The sequence below is a fragment of the Cupressus sempervirens genome, chromosome 11 (assembly GCF_028749045.1).
Source record: "Cupressus sempervirens isolate cs-2001-9-10 chromosome 11, ASM2874904v1, whole genome shotgun sequence".
Lineage (NCBI taxonomy): Eukaryota > Viridiplantae > Streptophyta > Pinopsida > Cupressales > Cupressaceae > Cupressus > Cupressus sempervirens.
In genome coordinates, this window is record NC_143128.1 from 578,161,276 (window position 1) to 578,180,987 (window position 19,712).

A 19,712-nucleotide genomic window follows, 5' to 3' on the forward strand; every position below is an offset into this window, starting at 1 on the left:
TGTTACAGTTTTCTGTATATTCAGATTGTTAGGTCTAAGGTTTTATCTCGCTGCGTAATTAATTAGAGGTTCCGTTATTTTGGTTTAAATTTACATGCTGTGCTAGCTTTGGTTAACCGTTAAAAACAATTAATCAGATTTTCAAGGGTACACATTGATCTTTTGTATGAGTGATTGAATTAAATTTTAGATCTTTATAAAAATATAGGCTTCTAAGATCATTTTAGAATATAAAATTATAATTGTCAGTGATAAATCTGGGTTACAAGATCTATGGGCAGTGTTTTATTTCGTAATAAAGATGAATATAGAGGGCAGAGTAGTTTATTTTGCCACCCATAAAGTTGCTCTACAAATTTATATGGATTGTTAGTGACAAGCAGACTATTATCCGATTTAAAAATATGGTACTTCTTGCCATTACTTTTGACCAAATGTCAAAGTTTAGTCATTTACCAAATACCTAATAAGTTTATAACGGATAACTTCATAATTTTTTCTAGGTTTAGACCAAACTTTCTTGGCTTCTTTCTTGTTATTCCCTGCTTATACTTGCATCAATTCCTCTGTCGGTTCCTGCTATCTCTTCCCTCCCAATTCGTTTCTTTGTTCCACCACTATCTATCTTGAAACCTACATCCTTTTCGATTGTTATATGTTTGCGTATTATTGGCATGGATTGTAAAAGCGAAGAGTATAACAGATATACACAGACTATAATATTGAATACTAATCACATTGTTGAAGAACTTGCGTACAAGCTAATGTGATAACTACGTCAATGATGATTGTGGTAAAAACTTAAAACCACTTAGTTTCTCCTCAATTTGCTTGTGGTTAAACTGAATGAGGGCTCTCACAAGGAAATCCATAACTCTCTGATTCATGGTTTTGAATCCAGCCTCTAAAAAATCAGGCTAGTGGCAGCTGGTTTGAATTAAAATATGTAGGAGACTACCAGAGTAGATTTGTCTGGACATCTGTTAAGACACAATGAATGTCCTCTGTATTCTGTTAGGAGCTTGCAAGTTGAATCTGTCAGAATACGGCTTTGCTTCTGTGTAGTTTTGACAGGTTGGACAGAGTAGGATGAACTAGTAGTGTTGTTGGAAGTCTCTAACCCATTTCTTTAACAAAGAAAAAATGAAAAAAATTATGTTTGTATACAAATGTAGATCTAGCTTAGATTATAGTCTTAAAATTCAAATGTTGTTCTCATTTAAATTTTCGATGTAGATATTATAATGTGTAAATTGTACACTTTTAATTTGGGGTGTCCAATTTCACACTCTCTAGTACTCATTTTGGTAATTTCATATTCTTTAATGCATTATTGGATCTTTATCGATTTAAATTATCAACTTAAATTAATATTGAGTCCTATTCCATTTTAATATAAGAACACTTTATTATTTTGGCCCTTAATTCTCCTCGTGCTCTTTTATCATTTTAATTTATTATAGATGCCACCTCAATTCAAATCTTAAGACACTTTTCCTAATTAAACATCGTCTCTTTCTATGAAAATGCATTGAACATATGGACCCTAAAATTTTGCATCCCTAAAAATCCGGGCCATTTTATTTGGTTCTATGTCGCTAGGTGCAAGGTAGACCTTCACTTTTTAAAAAGAAATTATGAGAGGATATTATATTGGTTTTGCCCTTTCCTAAGTGGTGCAAGATCAGCTATGGGACAAATGTCCTAAGGAGTATTTGGTCTTTAGTTTTTTAATTCAATAAGATCTATTAGACCATTTATGTGTCAAATTTAGTCAAATTAAGTCCTATTACAAGATTAATAAGTCAATTTTTATATTGTAAAGGTAATTAAGGTTCAATTGTTCAACCATGATTAAAGTAGTTTTGACTAATGTATTTGATATGTATTAGGGTCATTTATAATGTTTAAGGTCATAATGTCAAGATAAATGAAAAGTTGCCAATATGTAATAAAACACTGTCATTTAATGTTGATGATATGAAAAGTTGATGAAAAAGGGAAGGTGAATAGTCATGGGGGGTAGTTAATAGGTTAGAGAACTTGTAAAGGCTTCAAAATATGACGTATTGGTTGCAATTTACAGAGATGAGAAGTTGGAGGAGTTTGGAGATGAGTGGAATAGAAAGAAACTTGATTTTGTAAGTTTTATTATAAAGTTTTCTATGTTATTTTTTCAGAAATTTGTCTATTATTTGTATTGGTACAAATACATGTAAAAATATACAAACTTGCAACTTATATTTTCGGAAAGGACCTTGGGTTAGCTTTAATTTGGTTTTGGCTTGGTCTACTTTCATCAGGATTTGCAGGAGTTATGGTCGTTTTGGTGAAGATAGGTCTAAATATGATTTTTTTGTTAGTAGTTTAGGTAAAATTGTAATAAATTTTATTCCACTTATGGATTGGGTTGTAACTTTGGGAAATTATGTTTAACTCATTCATCTTCACTCTCGCAAAAGGAATTTGTTATATCTATTTATTTGTAAAACTTATGTGTGATTCTTTAAAGAATTCTGATTCAAACCTAGATGTTAAATTTTTAAGAAGTTGCCAAAATGTGCAAAATTTCTATTTGAATTTGTGAATCCTTAAGCTACTTCCATCACAGAGCTATCCTTGATGTAAAATATAATAATACTTACTTAGTCAAAAGGCAAATTTACCTTTCAAATCCCTTTACATGACATCCATACCAATCAATTTCTACATCTCATCAACGTGAGACATCATTTCCATTCTAATTCAGGAGCAATTCTTCTTCTTCAAGAGTATATCTTATTCAAAGGTCACAAGCTACATGAATACATCTTTAATTTTGTTTCAATTATGATTTCATGTTATTTCATCAACACATGGATGACTTATTCTAAGAACATTGTATCATAAATTGGAGATATAACCATTTCAACTAAGTGCTTCTAATCAAGCACTTCAATCTAGATTTCTTTTTCAATTCATTATCTTTGTAGGGTTGAGTTCGAACTTGAGGCTTGACTAAGACAAACTACTATATAGATTCAAACATCACTTCTCTCCCCTTGTGTGCAGATTGCAGTCTAGCTATAAGCCTATGTCAAAGATTGATGATGAAAAAGTGACCAAAAGATAGAGATAGAGCTTCACTCAAAAATTTAGTACCAAAAGCTTGGTCAAGGCACTTGGAGCACAATAGATCTCCCATACCAGTTTAAATTTGGCAAGAGATTAGTGTAGTGATTCAAGGTCTTAGATATTGCTCGATGTTCAAAGGCTCACTAGTGTGTCAAGGGCGCCCAAGGTGACATTAACCACCTAATTCAACTTAGATTTATGTGGCACGTTCCTCTGTGTATCCTCATTTCAGATCTAGGTTAGTTTTGTGATTCTATTATGCAATTATTCGTTTACGTTGTTCATCATCAATTTTGCACCTTCTAGCCTTGATCCTCATACTCAATTCACATATTCTCATAATCATTTTCAACTCAAACAAGGATTGCTTGGATTCACCCTGTGCTTTTAATCCTTTTCAATCAAAATTGAGATTGAGTCAAGTGGACACACTCTCCTTAATGTAATCAAGGTGGAAATAGGCTTGGTTCATTATTGGAAGTATAAGCTAGTGACCACTTTATTTTTCCAACATTACAAATAGTGATATAGTACAATTAACTTAGAAATTAGTATTAAACTCTAAATAGACACCATTTAGAATTTCACTTTTAGTGCTACTATAAAGTTTTAAATTTAGGTCTCCACAATGAAAATACAAAATTTTAACTATTTTATTTTTAATTATTTGAACAAAATAGTGTAAGTTAAACAACAACCTAGTTAATGATTAAAAGATGGATCTAAGCTTGCATTTCATAGAATGGTCTTGGACAATGACTTACGTTTGTTCTTGAGAAAGTTTGAGATATATAGGAGACATTTTGGAACATTATGTAGTAGATAAGATAAGATAATATTATGTAGTAGAGGAGATGTCGTTCCATGAGTTACTTGTGTTATTCATTAGCTTTATAAGTTAGATATGTTGTTAGGGTAAAATCAATATTTTGGTGGGTTTTATATATTTTTTCTTCTTGAAAAGTTGAGCAAAAAATAATGCATAGGTAAATGTAATGTGGCTCTTGGAAGAATTGAATTAAATCAGTGTAATGAAGTGGTATGACTTTGTCATGGAAGTGACGAACACATGTTCACCAATCTATAGGAAACAACAAACTTATTTTGTATAATCATGTGACTTTCGAGATCTAGATTCTTGATTTGTCTTCTCTACATCTATGGTGGTCACATGTGGTTTCAAATCAAGGAGGGTTGTTATTTTGATTATATTAGGGTAAAGAGTTCATTGGAGAGCTGCAAACTAGTCTTGGTGAGAGTTTTCAACTCCCAGAACATGCGGTTTTATAACCTTTTTGCAATTTTTTAAATTTATTATTTATTTTTGTTTAGTTTGCAAGGACCTTGGGACCTTGTGCTTTACCACAGGAAGCTCTCGCCAATCGAGCTAGGCCTCCAACCTTTTTGCAAAGAAATTGAATTTATAAAAGACAAATGATTACGTTGGTATTCTAAATATATTGACGAGCAATACAAGTAAAACTTTTAAAATGTGTAAAACTTCTACAATGTTCACCAATACTTAAGTTTAACAAACATATGCATAGGGGGATAAAATTATTATTTGGACATGTTTATATATAAACAAGCTACGATTTGAACAAAAAGTATAAAACTTAAGTATAATACTTAGTTAAGTTTTAGATGGAGGGATTTTGATGAAGATGTTAATAATTGATTTATTGATATGTTGAACAGTATGTTGGACACTTCGAATCTATATATTGACTGTGTTGTTTACTATTTTTAATTTGTTCTTTTAGAATTGATCATGAATGTGTAAATAATCTAGCAAATAAAATTGATCTTGGGCTTGAGGAAGTGTGATAGGAGAAATATGATGTTGTAGATTTTACCTTAAGACTCATTTTCCTATTTATAAAGATTAGCAAGGCATGCAAAGCAATTTTTAAGGACTTGCAAAGTGAGGGTCATGTTCTCCTTAATAAATGCACTTGGTAGAATGATTTAACAACTTTGTGTATTTTTCCAACCAAAGATAGGAATTTATAATTAAAAAACGAAACAAGAATACAAAGCTTAAAAATAGAGCAAATGACGAACTCTTTTGATTTTTTCTATTGAGAACAACATAAGCAATGCATATTTATACACAAACTAAAACCAACTACTCTCCTATAAAAATGGAAACAAACTCTATATCTAGATGTGACTAATTGACATCAATCTCAACCTTATTTACAAAAAAATAGCATTGTTGACAATAAATTAGAATTGTTGACAATAAATTAGAATTGTGAACAAATCACTAGTTCTTTACACAACAAATTAGCATTGTTGACAATAAACTAGAACTGTGAATAGATCACTAGCTCTTCACACACTCCTATTCAATTAAAATTGTGACTCACTTGTTGACTTATTCCAAAACCCCCTTTTAATCAACAAGGGAATTATGATGCAATCCTAACATATCTCTACATTTTACAATTTTTTTTTTCCCAATGGCTTAGTGAATACATCAGCCATGTTATTATTTGTGTTGCAATATTGCAACTCTATTTCTTGAGACTGAACTTTCTCTCTTACAAAATGTTGTTGAGTTTCAATGTGCTTTGATCTTGCATGATAAATTACATTGTTGGCCAACTTGATTGTACTTTGATTATCACACTTGATTGGAGTAGGCCTCTCTTGCTCTTGTCCCATATCTTTAAGAATTCTCCTTAGCCAAATTGCTTTATAGGTAGCATTGCATAATGCTTTGCACTCAACTTCAGTAGATGAAAGAGAAATGGTTGATTCATGTTGGTCTAAGAAACAACACTTGATCCTACGTTGAATGCATAACCAATTATTGATTTATGATCATTTGGATCTCTTGCCCAATTAGTATCAGAATATCTTGTCAACTCAACATTCAAATGGTTAGTATATTCAATTCCAAAATATATGGTGCCTTGTAGGTATCGTATGACTCTTTTTGCTGCCTTCCAATGAACTTCAAGAGGATTAGCCATGGATTGGCTAAGTATGTTGGCATAGTATGAAATATTAGGTCTTGTAGTTGTCAAGTAGTTCAAACTTCCTACCATTAGTTTGTACAATGTCCCATTGACTTATGAAGTATCACTATCATAGGAGAACCTGAAATTTTGTTGTAATGGAGTACATGATGCTTTACAATCTTGCATATTAAATTTTTGGATTAACTTTATTGCATACTTACTTTGAGTAATCAAAGTCCTACCATTTTGACTCCACACTTCCATTCCTAAGCAATAATGCATTTTTTTCAAGATCCTTAGTTTCAAATGCCTTTGATAGAGCTTCCTTGATTGCATCAATCATCTCTTTAGAATTTCCTGTAATGACTAAGTCATCCATATACAAAGAAATCAAAACAACATTCCCATGTTCATCATTCTTTATGTATAAATTTGGATAATTTTTACTTGATATATCCTTGTTGAATGAAGAATTTATCAATTTTTTCATACCATGATCTTGGTGCTACTTTGAGACTATATAATGCCTTTTTAAACTTGCATACCAATTGTTCTTTTCCCCTTTTCACAAAACCTTAAAGTTGAACAAAATAAATTTATTCTCTTAAATCACCATTTAAAAATGATGATTTAATATCCATTTGATGAATATCTCAATCAATTTTAGTTTCAAGTGCAATCATTAGTCTAATAGTATTCATTTTAGCTACTAGTACAAATGTATCCTCATAATCAATTCCTTCCATTTGTGAGCACCCTTTTGCAACTAATCTAGCTTTGAATTTATCAACAATGCTAGTAGAATTAAACTCTATCTTGATCAACCATTTACAACCAATATGATTTTTACTTGCGGGCAATTTAGTTAATTCCCAAGTATCATTATTCATAATAGAATCATATTCTTCTTGCATTGCATTCATCCATTCTTTATAATTCTTAGCTTCTTCAAAATTTTGAGGTTCATCTACACTCATTACTTGATTCATCAAGCCATAATCATTATACCTGATTGGTTCCTTGATTTGCTTTGATGATCTTCTTAATGCCTCATAGTTGGATGGAGTAGCTTCACCCTAACTTGTGTCATGCCCACTTTGATCACGAGTTTGTTGATCTACAATATCTGAACTTTAATTGTCTTCTTGAAGTAGTTTCAATCAAATGATTTCATCCTCTGTTCTTTCCTCTTGAACATCATCTGCGAATTCATGAAATATAACATCACTGTAGAAAATACCTTATGAGTAGGAGGATTATACATCCTGCAAGCCTTATGATCAACACAATAACCAACAAATATACATTTGAATGACTTTGCATCAAGTTTTCTTCTATTCTCTTTAAAAATATGAGAATAGCCTTCCTTCCAAAAAATCTCAAATGACTAACAATTGTGATGCAGTTTAGGATAGGAGAATCCCCAAAGGAGATGTCCCAACCTCTAGCTAATGACCACATAGTGAAAACAATACAACAATGCAAGATCTGATACCAATTCACAACTCTTTATTCATAAAATAACTGATTATAGGCAATGTGCCAAGCTGTAAGACCTTCCCGATTGGCCAAATACAAAGCAATTACAATAGTTCTGAAAGATCCCTCAAGATCCAACTCAAATCCTAGCTATCCCAAATTTGTAAAATAATAGCAATCTGGTAGAAACCTCCAACGAGATCTAAACTTGTGCTCGCAAGCCACCAAGCAACTTCCTTGTTTCTAAACCACAACCACCAGCTCTTCTCCAAATTCTCTATCTCAACTATTCCTCTTCTGATATTATTGAATCCTCCAAATCATAATCCACAATAATAATTTTCTACATCAACCCAAGCTCCTTATATAGCCAGCTAAGCCACAAGTTGGCTAATCAAGCATTTAATTACATTATAGGGCCACCTTGGAAGAGTAAACCAAAACTATAACAATATAAACAAAACTTGATGCCAAGTTAAATTTAGGTCCACACATGACCCAAGAACATGTTCCTAATTTAACAAGATCCCATTTCATCATATGAAACCACACAAGATGAAAAACTCCACTTTTTATGTGAAACTGGCTGAAAATTGATACCCGAGGAAAACAATGATATCTCCCAACTTCGAATGAAATAAGGATTGCACTCTTGACATAAAGTAGCATTTCATGTCCTCTTTAAGACTCTAAATGCACAAAGGCTGAATCATTAAGGATAAACGATTACACAACGCTCAAATAGCACACAAATTATAAAAAAATATAGTTGAGAAGCAAACTAAAATAGCTCTAACTTCAACACGATCGATCTAATCCTTACGTTCTCTTAAGGAAAGGTTCCCCAATACTTCTTAAACAAATCCCCAAACACACAAATCATAACTCCACAAACTTAAGCATGAAGCCCCTGCATATAGAATTGCTGACTTCCTTAGGATGCTCTTGCATCAGACACCCCAGGTGAGAAGAAAATATGTTCTTAATAGCAAGAAGAACATCTTCCAAGGTTCAACACATTAACCTTGAACTAGTTCTTCACATACATGTCCTCCACCAAATCAACTTGTACACTCTTTCCTTTATTCTTCTTCTACAACTGTCATCTTCACATCTATCTTCGATGTACAACAAGTTTGCTTTCCATGCTGATCCCTAACCCTTTCAAAATCCTTCAACTCAACTTGGCTACCAATACTCAGGTTCCTCCTATTGAGTTATTCATTCTGCAAAGGAATGAGAGAATTCTTCCTACCACCTTTCTCAATAATAATCACATTCTTGACACAATCATGCATAGCCCTTGAATCATACTACTAGGGTCTACCAAGTAATATGTGACAACTACTCATGTCCACAATATCACACAACACTTGATCCTTATACTGCCCAATCTCGAAATCAACAAGATATTCCTCACTCACTTCAAAAGAATGTTCATCTTGTAACTAGCCAATCCTATAAGGACAATGATGTCTTACCCTCTTCAAACCAATTTTTTGAACCATGTCTTCAGCAACTAAGTTATCAATACTACCACTATCTACAATCACATTACAAATCTTACCTCTAGACTTACAACGAGTCTTGAACAAATTCAAATTCCTCCTTTGACAAGGTTCTGGTGTCCTCTTTCCAAGCAACACTCTTTGAATCAAAAAGTTATCCGCATCCTGTTCAGGTTCATTCACCAAGTCTTCGACCTCTTGCACCACAACACTTCTTTTGTCACCAGCCTTAGGGCATTCATAAGCTCTATGTCCTTCATGAAATCTGTAGCAAGTACTATAAATGCACCTTTGTCTAATCTCTTCCTCTATTCAACAAGTTTTGGCTCGTCTGTAGCAATTTGTTTGTTCTTCAACAAGTGATCCCACTTCTCCTTTCCTCGAGGATTACTTTGATGTCTCTTTTTTAGCTTCTCTTCTGCTCTCAAAGCATATTGATAAGCATCCTCAGCCAAAACAATATTCAACATACCAATCTCATCTTGAATATTAAATCTCAAGCCATTAATATATCTAGCCACCTTCTCCTTAGACAATTCTCTATGTCTAGACTGAATAGTCAATTTGTAAAACTCCTTTGTAAAATCTTTCACAGTCATATCCTTCTACTTTAGATTTTGCAATTTCTTAAACAACTCAAGTTCATAATTAGTACGAATGAGCTTAGCCTTCAACTTAGTCACCATTAACCTCCATCTAGTGATTTTCAATTCGCCTTCTTCTTCTCAATCTTGCTGCAATTCTTTCCACCAAAGAGCAGCATGCCCTTTCAACTTAGTTTGTGCCAACCTCACTGTGAGTGGATCTTCAATATCCACTAACTCAAAGTAGTCTTCCAATTCTCCAATCCAATCAATCATGTCTTTAGGCTTCAGAGTACCTTAAAAATTTGAAATCTCCATCTTATGCTTTAGCTTCAACCGAGATCCAGATCTATCAAACTGACCAGCCCTATTTCCCATAGGTCACTCCATACGATCAATTCTACTTGATCCAGCTACATCAAAGTCTTCAACAACTTCCTTGTAACCATCTTCGGTACCCATATGTCGAGGTACACCACCTATAGCACTTACTATCTCAATGATCATATCACTCTTCATCAGCTCCATTTCAGTTCAAAAATCTTCTTTAACCTTTTCTGAGATCCTCGCTTCCACAACATCACAGAGATCTTCAATCACCCTAGGGCCTAATCTGTAGGATTTGAGCAAAAGCGCATAACAAATCCACGAAGCCCAAGAAAACCTGCATGTAGAAAACCTGTTAAGGAGAAGAAAAAGACAAGAAGAGGCAAGGGTTTAATCTGAAAAACTCAAATGAAGAACAAAAATATTATTCAACAGATTCTTGGTTTACAAAGAGGTCAATCCTTATAAAGGAGATCGAAACCCAAAAAGGGTAACCTAAAGCCTAAAAAAGCTAGGGTTGCGCATTATAATTAATAAAATATTAATTATATGTACCTACAAGATAGCTTAAGAAAACTAGAGTAATAGGAAACTTATTTAATTAAATCAAAGTGATTTATTTAATAAGTGCAAACAAATAATTACTCTAACACCCCCCCTTAAGAAAAGCTCAGGAGGTAAGCTAACCTAGCACAACTATGAAAGCAAAGAGATGGGTCCCGACAAAAAGGCCTGATTAGGTACCCAATACAAGGAAATCTCTGTAAATTGAAGAAATAGAGAAAAGCACATGGGAAAAACCCTACTCCAAAAAGAGATAGCAAAGAATGTTCCAGAAGATAGGAACAAAGAGAGATCATGAAGAGAAGCACTGAAGCATGAAAAGCTGCAAAACTCTATCAAAAGGTGCCGATCTGTAGAACCTCCACAGAAATAGAAGGCACGAACTGAGTGTATCTATATGGTAGATGATCCATCTCACTAAAATGCATAGGTAGCCAGCCACTGCAATTGCCTAGTATGTAGGATTAGGTACTAAATACATAGCTCACACTAACAAACCATCAAACCAAGGAAGCATTAGAACCAACAATATAACCCCCCCTTAATGCAGACGGGGTGAGGTGACAGGCAACTGAAAAGATGGGCCAAAAATCTCCTACAACATAGGAATCAAACACATCAAGAGTGAGGTACAAACACCTATAAAGGCATGTGTCATTGACACATCATGGGGCTAATGTCATGAAAGGGACACTCACTTGACAAAGGAAGAGGGCCTAAATGGAAATCAACTATCCCCCCATGACACTTTATAAAATAGTGCGAGTACAACAAATCAAAATAATGAAAAGGATCCTGAAATGCAAGAGTGGCACTTTATCTCAGTGTGTTTACATAAAGATGCTTACAATGAATATCAACAACGATCAGAAAAAACATAAGGGTGGTACAATAGAAAGTACAAGCCAAAACGAAACATCTAAAGCAACAAAATCAATCCCTAGACCTTAAACAACCAAGATATCCACCAACATGCAAAAATGTAGAAGGCTTAATAAAATGTGCCTAGAGCAGAATTTGGAACAACAACCAGTACCACTGAAAAGAGCACAGAAAGAGCTTTCTAGCGATATAAAGAAGTCCAAAATTGAAGATCAGATGCTTAAGATACGCCTCCCAGAGTGCAAAATAGAACATCCAACTTTGACTGCCAAAGTAGGCAACCAAACTGCATCAAAACCCAAAAACCCCTGAACTAGCATCTCCATCTTAGAACCAGCTTTTCGGTGCATTTTTCAGATTATAGAAAAACATAACAAATCCACGAAGCCCAAGAAAACCTGCATGTAGAAAACTTGTCACGGAGAAGAAAAAGACAAGAAGAGGCAAGGGTTTGATCTGAAAAACTTAGACAAAGAAGAAAAATATTATTCAACGGATTCTTGATTTATAAAGAGATCAATCCTTATAAAGGAGATCGAAACTCGAAAAGGGTAACCTAAAGCCTAAAAAAGCTAGGGTTGCACATTATAATTAATACAATATTAATTATATGTACCTAGAAGATAGCTTAAGCAAACTAGAGTAATAGGAAACTTATTTAATTAGATCAAAGTGATTTAATTAATAAGTGCAAACAAATAATTACTCTAACATAATCTTCTTGGAGGCATCTTCTAAGATCTTTGCAAACCCTCTGCAATAATCAACCAAATCAAACCTTTACTCTGATACCATCTGATGTAGTGCAAAGAAGGAGAATCTTGAAAGGAGATGTCCTAGCTCCTAGCTAATAACCACATAGCGAAAACAATACAACAATGTAAGGTTTGATACCAATTCAAAACTCTTTATTCATAAAATAATTGATTACATTCAATGTGCCGGGCTGTAAGGCCTTCTCATTAATGGCCAAATACAAAGAAATTATAATAGTTCTGCAAGATCCCTTAAGATCCATTTCAAATCCTAGCTAGCCTAGATCTATAACATAACAACAATCTGGTAGAAACCTCTATCAAGATCTAAACTTGTGCTTGCAAGCCACCAAGCAACCTCCTTGTTTCTAAACTGCAACCACCAACTTTTCTCCAAATTCTCTATCTCAGCTATTCCTCCTTCTGATGATATCGAATCCTCTGAATCATGATCCACAAGAATAATTCTTGACATCAACTGAAGCTCCTTATATAGCCAGCTAAGCCACAAGTCGGCTAGTCAAGCATTTAATTACATTATAGGGCCACCTTGGAAGACCAAACCAAAACTATAGAAACTATAAAAAAAATTTGATGCCAAGTTACATTTAGGTCCACACATGACCCAAGAACATGTCCCTAACTTAACAAGGTCACATTTCATCATACAGAATCATGCAAGATGAAAAACTCTACATTTTATGCGAAACTAGCCAAAAATTGATACCCGAGGAAAACAATGATATCTCCCAACTCTAGATGAATTAAGACTTGTGCTCTTAACTGAAGGTAGTAGTTTAGGTCTTCTTTAAGACACTGAATGAAAAAAGGCTGAATCATTAAGGATCAACAGCTACACAACGTGCAAATAGCACACAAAAAATAGAAAATACAACTCAACAACAAGGTAAAATATCTCTAACTTCAACACGATCCATCCAATCCTTACACGCTCTTAACGAAAGGTTCCCCAATATGCCTTGAAAAAATCCCCAACCACATAAATTAGAACTCCACAAGCTTAAGCACGAAGCCCTTGCATATAGGATTACTGACTTCCCTAGGATGCTCCTGCATCAAATTGCCTTAATCCCAAGGAGAGCTTCATAAGGAGTTCTATTTGCAAGATACTTGGTAGGTCTTCTATTTAACAAATAGACACATGCTTTAATTGCTTCAACTCACAAAATATTTGGGAGATTCTTATCTTTCAACATACTTCTTGCACACTCAATAATTGTTTTTTCTTTTTTTCCTTTTAGCTACATCATTTTGTTCAAGACTACGAGCAACTGCATATTGCTTAAGAATGCCATTATCTCTACAATATTTCACAAAATTATCTGAACTATATTTTTCCCTTGATCTAATCTAAGAATCTTAACATTGTGAGTTTTTTTTTTCTACCATGATTTTGAATTCTTTGAAATATTCAAAAACTTCACTCTTATTTCTTAAGAAATACACCTAAGTATATTTAGTGAAATCATCAACGAAGATGAGAAAGTAAGATCCTCCCCCAAGTGATTGAGTCTGCATAGGACCACACACATCTAAATGCACTAATTCAAGAATATTTCTTTATTTTTTATTGGTTCTTAAGGGAAATTCATTTCTATGTTGTTTTTATAGTGCACAACCATCACAAATAATTTGTTCATCCTTAAATATTGGAAGACCTTGCACCATCTCTTTAGTTTGTAGACAAATAAGATCCTTTTAATTTAATGACCATACCTCTTATGCCATAGATTCTTAGTAAACACACATGTAGAAGTCATTATATGATGATTTTCCATTTTAATATTTATTTTATACAAACTTCCTGTCTTGATTCCTTCACCAATCACATTATTGTGTTTTTTCATATCTTTAACTTGAAAACTTGCCTTCAAGAACTCAACTTTTAGACCTTGATGAGTAATTGCTGAAACTAAAATCAAATTCTTCTTAATTCTTGTGACATACATAACATTAGAGAGTTTCTTCACATGACCATTAGGTATTTGTACTCTTATCACCACATCCTCTTACATTATGTGATCTACTATCTCCTAAATAGATCTTTCTGCTATCATCTTTCTCTTGATTTAAAAAAAAAAAAAAAAACCAATTTCTATGACACAACATGTGAACTAATGCCTCTGAATCTATAAACCAATCATTACAATCACTTGATTCAATTGAAAGAGAAAGATCATAAACAAACAACTTTAAATCTTGAAGGTTATCACTTATTTTATCCTCATGACCATTCAAAAAATTGTTGAAGTTGAAGAAAGATCAACCCCATATCTCCCAAGAATCACTTGCATGCAAACACCTGTCACAAAGAAAGAGAGAAGCAAAAAGCTATGGAGGCTGGAATTGCCAGATCCATAGATGAGACATTCTTGATGAGCAAAAAGAGAAGTTGCTATTATCAAAAGTGAATGAATAAATTACAAAGAGATTAATCCTTATAAAAGGAGATCAAAACCCTAACATGAATCTAACTTAGGTTGCATGATAATAATTAATAAAAGAATTAATTATTATATGGCTAAAGTTTAGCTTAAGTAAAGTAGAGATAATAAGTCCATAGATGAGACATTCTTGATGAGCAAAAAGAGAAGTTGCTATTATCAAAAGTGAATGAATAAATTACGAAGAGATTAATCCTTATAAAAGGAGATCAAAACCCTAACATGAATCTAACCTAGGTTGCATGATAATAATTAATAAAAGAATTAATTATTATATGCCTAAAGTTTAGCTTAAGTAAACTAGAGATAATAAGTGACTTAATAATTAAATCAATATTATTTAATTAATAAGAAAATACCATATTAATCTAACACCCCCCCTCCCCCCCCTCTTAAAATAAACTTAGGGAGTAGCTAAAAATCTAGAAACTACTATTGAAAGGAAATTGGGTCCCGATAACAAGGCCTGATGAGGTACCCAAGCACAACCAAATCTCTAAAAAGAAGAGAAATAAATAAAACCACATGGGAAAAACCCTAATCCAAAAAGAGATGGAAAGAATATTCTAGAAGATAGGAACAAAACATGATCATGAAGAACACCACTAAAGCATGAAGCTGCAAACACTGCCAAACTACTGATTTGAAGAACCTCCATTGTATAGAACATGACTAGATAGAGAAGACTAAGTCTGGAGAGCTAATCAATCAAAGGTGGAAGGTATCTTCATAGCATCCAAAAATATGAATGAAAGAATATCTATATGATAAATGATCCATCTCACCAAAATGCATAGGTATCCAACCATTGCAATCACCTAGTACATAGGACCAAATACTGAATACATAGCTCAATCCATTGAACCAAGAAAGAAATAGAACCAAAATAACCACCCTATAATGATGAGAGATAAGACATGAACATTGAAACTAAATGCAATATCTCCTGTAGAAAGAAGAACCAGGAACATCAAGAGTGCAAAAGAAGTACAAACACTTATACTGACATGTGCCATTGACACATCATGAGGTTAATGTCATGGAAGCAAAACTCACTTGACAAAGGAAGATGGAAAATACGGGCAACATAAAACACCTCAAGACACTTTATAATGTAGTGTGAGTACAAAAAAACACAAAGATCTACAAGATCCTGAAATGCAATAGAGTGACATTTTATCTCAGTGTGTTTTCAAAAATACTACAAAAGGATGTCAACAAAGATCAAAAGAGGCATAAGGTAGATACAATAGATAGTATAACCTGTGAAAAATTATCTGAAACAACAAAATTGATCCTTAGACCTAAGACAACCAAGATATCCATCAAAATGCTGAAAAACAAAAAAATGAATGGGATGTGCCTTGAGTAGAATCTAGAAAATAAAATATCTCAAAATTTGTCTCTTGGAGTGCAAAATAGAACTTATAGATTTGACAACCAAAATATGGCATCAAACAACATGAAAAATTCAAATAAATTGCACCATAATGATGGGCTCAAAATCAACTTCCGACAATATCTTGTTTGTGAAAGGGGAGTCCAGATGAGCAAGTTATGGCCAAAAAATCACATGCAGGTCCAAAAAAAGCTTTGGAAAAGAAAAAACAATGCTGCCTTGGGATTTGTACTAGAATGCATCAAAAAGTGTGCCCAACAATACGAAAAATTGCCTATGGAAGTGTGATAGTTCCATACCAAAATAGTCTCGATTTGTGTACCTAAAATCTTGATTTGCATGCCAAAAATCTTGATTTACATTCCAAAAAATCTCAATTTTCATGGAGAAATCATAAACTTACTATCTTGAGATATGTGCCAAAAAATTCTAATTTTCAAAAATCTTGATTTGCATACCAAAATTCAGACAATACTCACCTAAGAAAATATGCCAAAATTCTCAATTTTTGAAACAAAAAATATTAATTTATGCACCAAAATCTGAAAATCACCACATTGGAAGACATGTCTAAAATCTAAAAATTTCCATCTCGAGAAATGTGCCCAATCTTGGAGCAATATTTTTTGCCATAGAGTCTAACAGTGTCCAAATTTGACAAATTTTATATAAAAATAGGAATTTTTGGGCACTCTGAGTTTAATGGTGATGTTCATTTGGGCTCAAATAACACTAAAAATTAGTGAACCCCATATTCAATACAAATAAAAACTCTGAAAAATGAAACCCTATGAACAAAAAATATAGATTTGAAAGCCAAGCCAAACTTCTCATAAACAAAATAGGGGCATGAAGATCTGGAGCTCTGAGACCATATTGAAGGTGAAGAAAGATCAACCCCACAACTCTCAAGAATCATCTGCATGCAAACACCTGTCATAGAAAAAGAGAGAAGCAAAAAGCTACAGAGGCTGGAATTGCCATATCCATAGATGAGACATTCTTGATGAGCAAAAAGAGAAATTTCTATTATCAATAGTGAACTAATAAATTACAAAAAGATCAATCCTTATAAAAGGAGATCAAAACCCTAACATGAATCTAACCTAGGTTGCATGATAATAATTAATAAAAGACTTAATTATTATATACTTAAAGTTTAGCTTAAGTAAACTAGAGATAATAAGTGATTTAATAATTAAATCAATATGATTTTAATTAATAAGAAATAATTTATTACTCTAACAAAAATTAGCCTCATATTTGTTGTTTTTGGACTCTTTATACTTCTTTTTCCCACATTCATAAGCATAGTGTCCAAACTTTCCACACTAATTACAATTACCACTTTTCTTTATATTTGATTTCGATGATACCCCTTCTTGACATCTTTTTTCATATTTATGCCCTTGGTTGTCAAATTTGTTACCTCCTTTATTCTTTGACCATTATTTTCCTTTGAATGACTTCTTGTCTTTTTCCATCAAAGTCGAATCTGCACTTTGAAATCTGCTGTTCACATGCTTCTTCCTTTCTTCTTTTTGTAGAATGATACCTACCAAATTATCAAAAGAATGAGCATTTTCTCTTGCAACCAAACCGGTAATAAATGCTTGATAGTCACTCACCATTCCATTTAGAGTAATAGTAACTAAATCACTATTTGAAAATGATTCACTAATGTCAGCTAATTTATCCCTTGAATCCTTGATCCTGGATAAATAATCACTAATACTTTCATTTGCTTCCATTTTAATTGAAAGTAACTTGCTCTTTAAAATCAAAAATCTATTTGTATTTGTAATCTCATACAAACCTTTCAAGGCATTCTGAGTACTAGTAGAACTAGTGATATCCCTTATACGAGGGATGATCTAGAGTCTTTTATAGACACTCATAAAATAATCTTAGCTTTTCTTTCTCTTTTCTCCAATCTTGAACAATATTTGGAGGTGTAGTGGGCTTAGCCTAAGATCCATTTACAATGGTCCAAACATTATATCCCTCCATCAACTTATGCATCTTAAATCTTCAATGAACATAATTGGAACCAACTTATTTGAATTAGTTAGATAGGAATTAGATAAACTTGTCATTTTGAAGAAATAAAATAACAAAAAATAAAGGAATTTTACCAGTCCTTTAACCCAAATCAGATTGCCGAATAAACATATGTTGCAGATTTTGAGCAAATCAGCTCAAATGTGGCAACTTCACAGCTGCTTTCCACTTCTTAAAGGTTGGATCAAACCTCTTCCTTTATGAACTACTTTTACAACACTAGCAACAAAGGTTATACCAAGCAGGAGACAACACAACAAGGCATTACAACACATATATATATATATATACATAAATTACAACCAACTACTCTCTTATAAAACTAGAAACAAACTCTACATCTAGTTGACTAATTGACAAAAAACACAACCTTATTGACAATAAACTAGAATTGTTGACAACAAACTAGAACTATGAACATATTACTACTTCTTTACAAACTCCTATTCAAACTAAAACTATGACTTTCTTGTTCATTTATTCTAGCATTTATGTCCCTTTTGTATTATTGGACCACCATTTTTTTTTAAAACATGCAATTCATTGTTGTATTTATATGAGATGAATGCTCAAGAATTGAAGGTCAATACAATCAATTAGATCATTAATTAAAAATGTGTTACACTCATTTTTATTAGCTGATTAGGCTTTTACTACGTAGGCACCACATTTTGGATTTGTCTCACGCTCCTTTGATAAAAAATTTTGACATAAAATTTTTGATAAAAAATGTCTACTAGTTGTGGCGAGGTATTTTTGAGCTCTTGATTTCCTCACATTACCACCTATGAGTTAGGTAAATTGTTTTTAATTCCTTTAGGATGATTGCATGATATCATACATTTGAGCCTAGATATGCATTGGAGAGTTTACCACAACATTCACAAGAATATGTGAGTATGTGCTTGGCACTGTTTGTAAGTACACCGCCTCTGTCTCCCTTGCACTCCATATTCATGTAATTTTCTAACTTATGGGGTAGTGAGTAAAATTATGTTCAATAGTTCTCTCAAGAAAGAGACTTGAAATAACTTTTTTGCTAAAGATTTCAGCCAATAATCCCTTTGTAGGTGGCTTCTATTAGAGGCAAACTACGAATGGGGTGAGGGCTTTTTTTCATGTTGATTGACAATAATGATGTAAGAATTAAGGTATGTACTTGTTCTCACCTCTATGAACAAATTTTGTTGTTTATTTCAAATTTTTGGTTCCTTAGAGCTCAAAAATTTAATATCCAAATGTTTACTCAACATTTGATCTATTATGAGGAGATTCAAACAACACATGACTATTCATGTATGTATTTTTAGCAAATACCATAGTATTAACTATTTATAGACCATCATGGTATTATTTTAGAAATTTGAATACATTCTTATTTTATTTATAATTTTTTATATATTTAATTAATGCAAAATAATTTTTTTAATTTATTATTTCAAAAATTTGAAGATATAATTTTTTTATTTACTATTTTATAACATTAAGATTGTTGAAAACAATTGGTTAATTGTGTATTGTCTTTGATGTTACACAAGATGTCATATCTTTACCAGTTAGTGTATACCGAGCTCACTCGAGCAATGAAGACAAATTCCTATGTCT

At 32.8% G+C, this 19,712-nt stretch overlaps 1 protein-coding gene across 3 annotated transcripts in view; it reads left to right on the top strand.

Annotated features, from left to right (window-relative positions):
* The window catches only part of LOC149530970 (uncharacterized), a 39,561-nt gene extending 37,031 nt beyond the window's left edge, over nt 1-2,530 (top strand). For all 3 annotated transcript variants that reach the window (XR_016359243.1, XR_016359247.1, XM_089811813.1), the window contains 2 exons: nt 2,087-2,141; nt 2,304-2,530. Coding sequence is in view for 1 of the 3 variants with exons in the window: in XM_089811813.1 (XP_089667939.1) it covers nt 2,087-2,141; nt 2,304-2,436 (188 nt within the window). In the remaining 2 variants the exon portion in view is untranslated. The remainder of the gene's footprint in view (nt 1-2,086; nt 2,142-2,303) is intronic.
* Nucleotides 2,531-19,712: the final 17,182 nt, after the last annotated feature.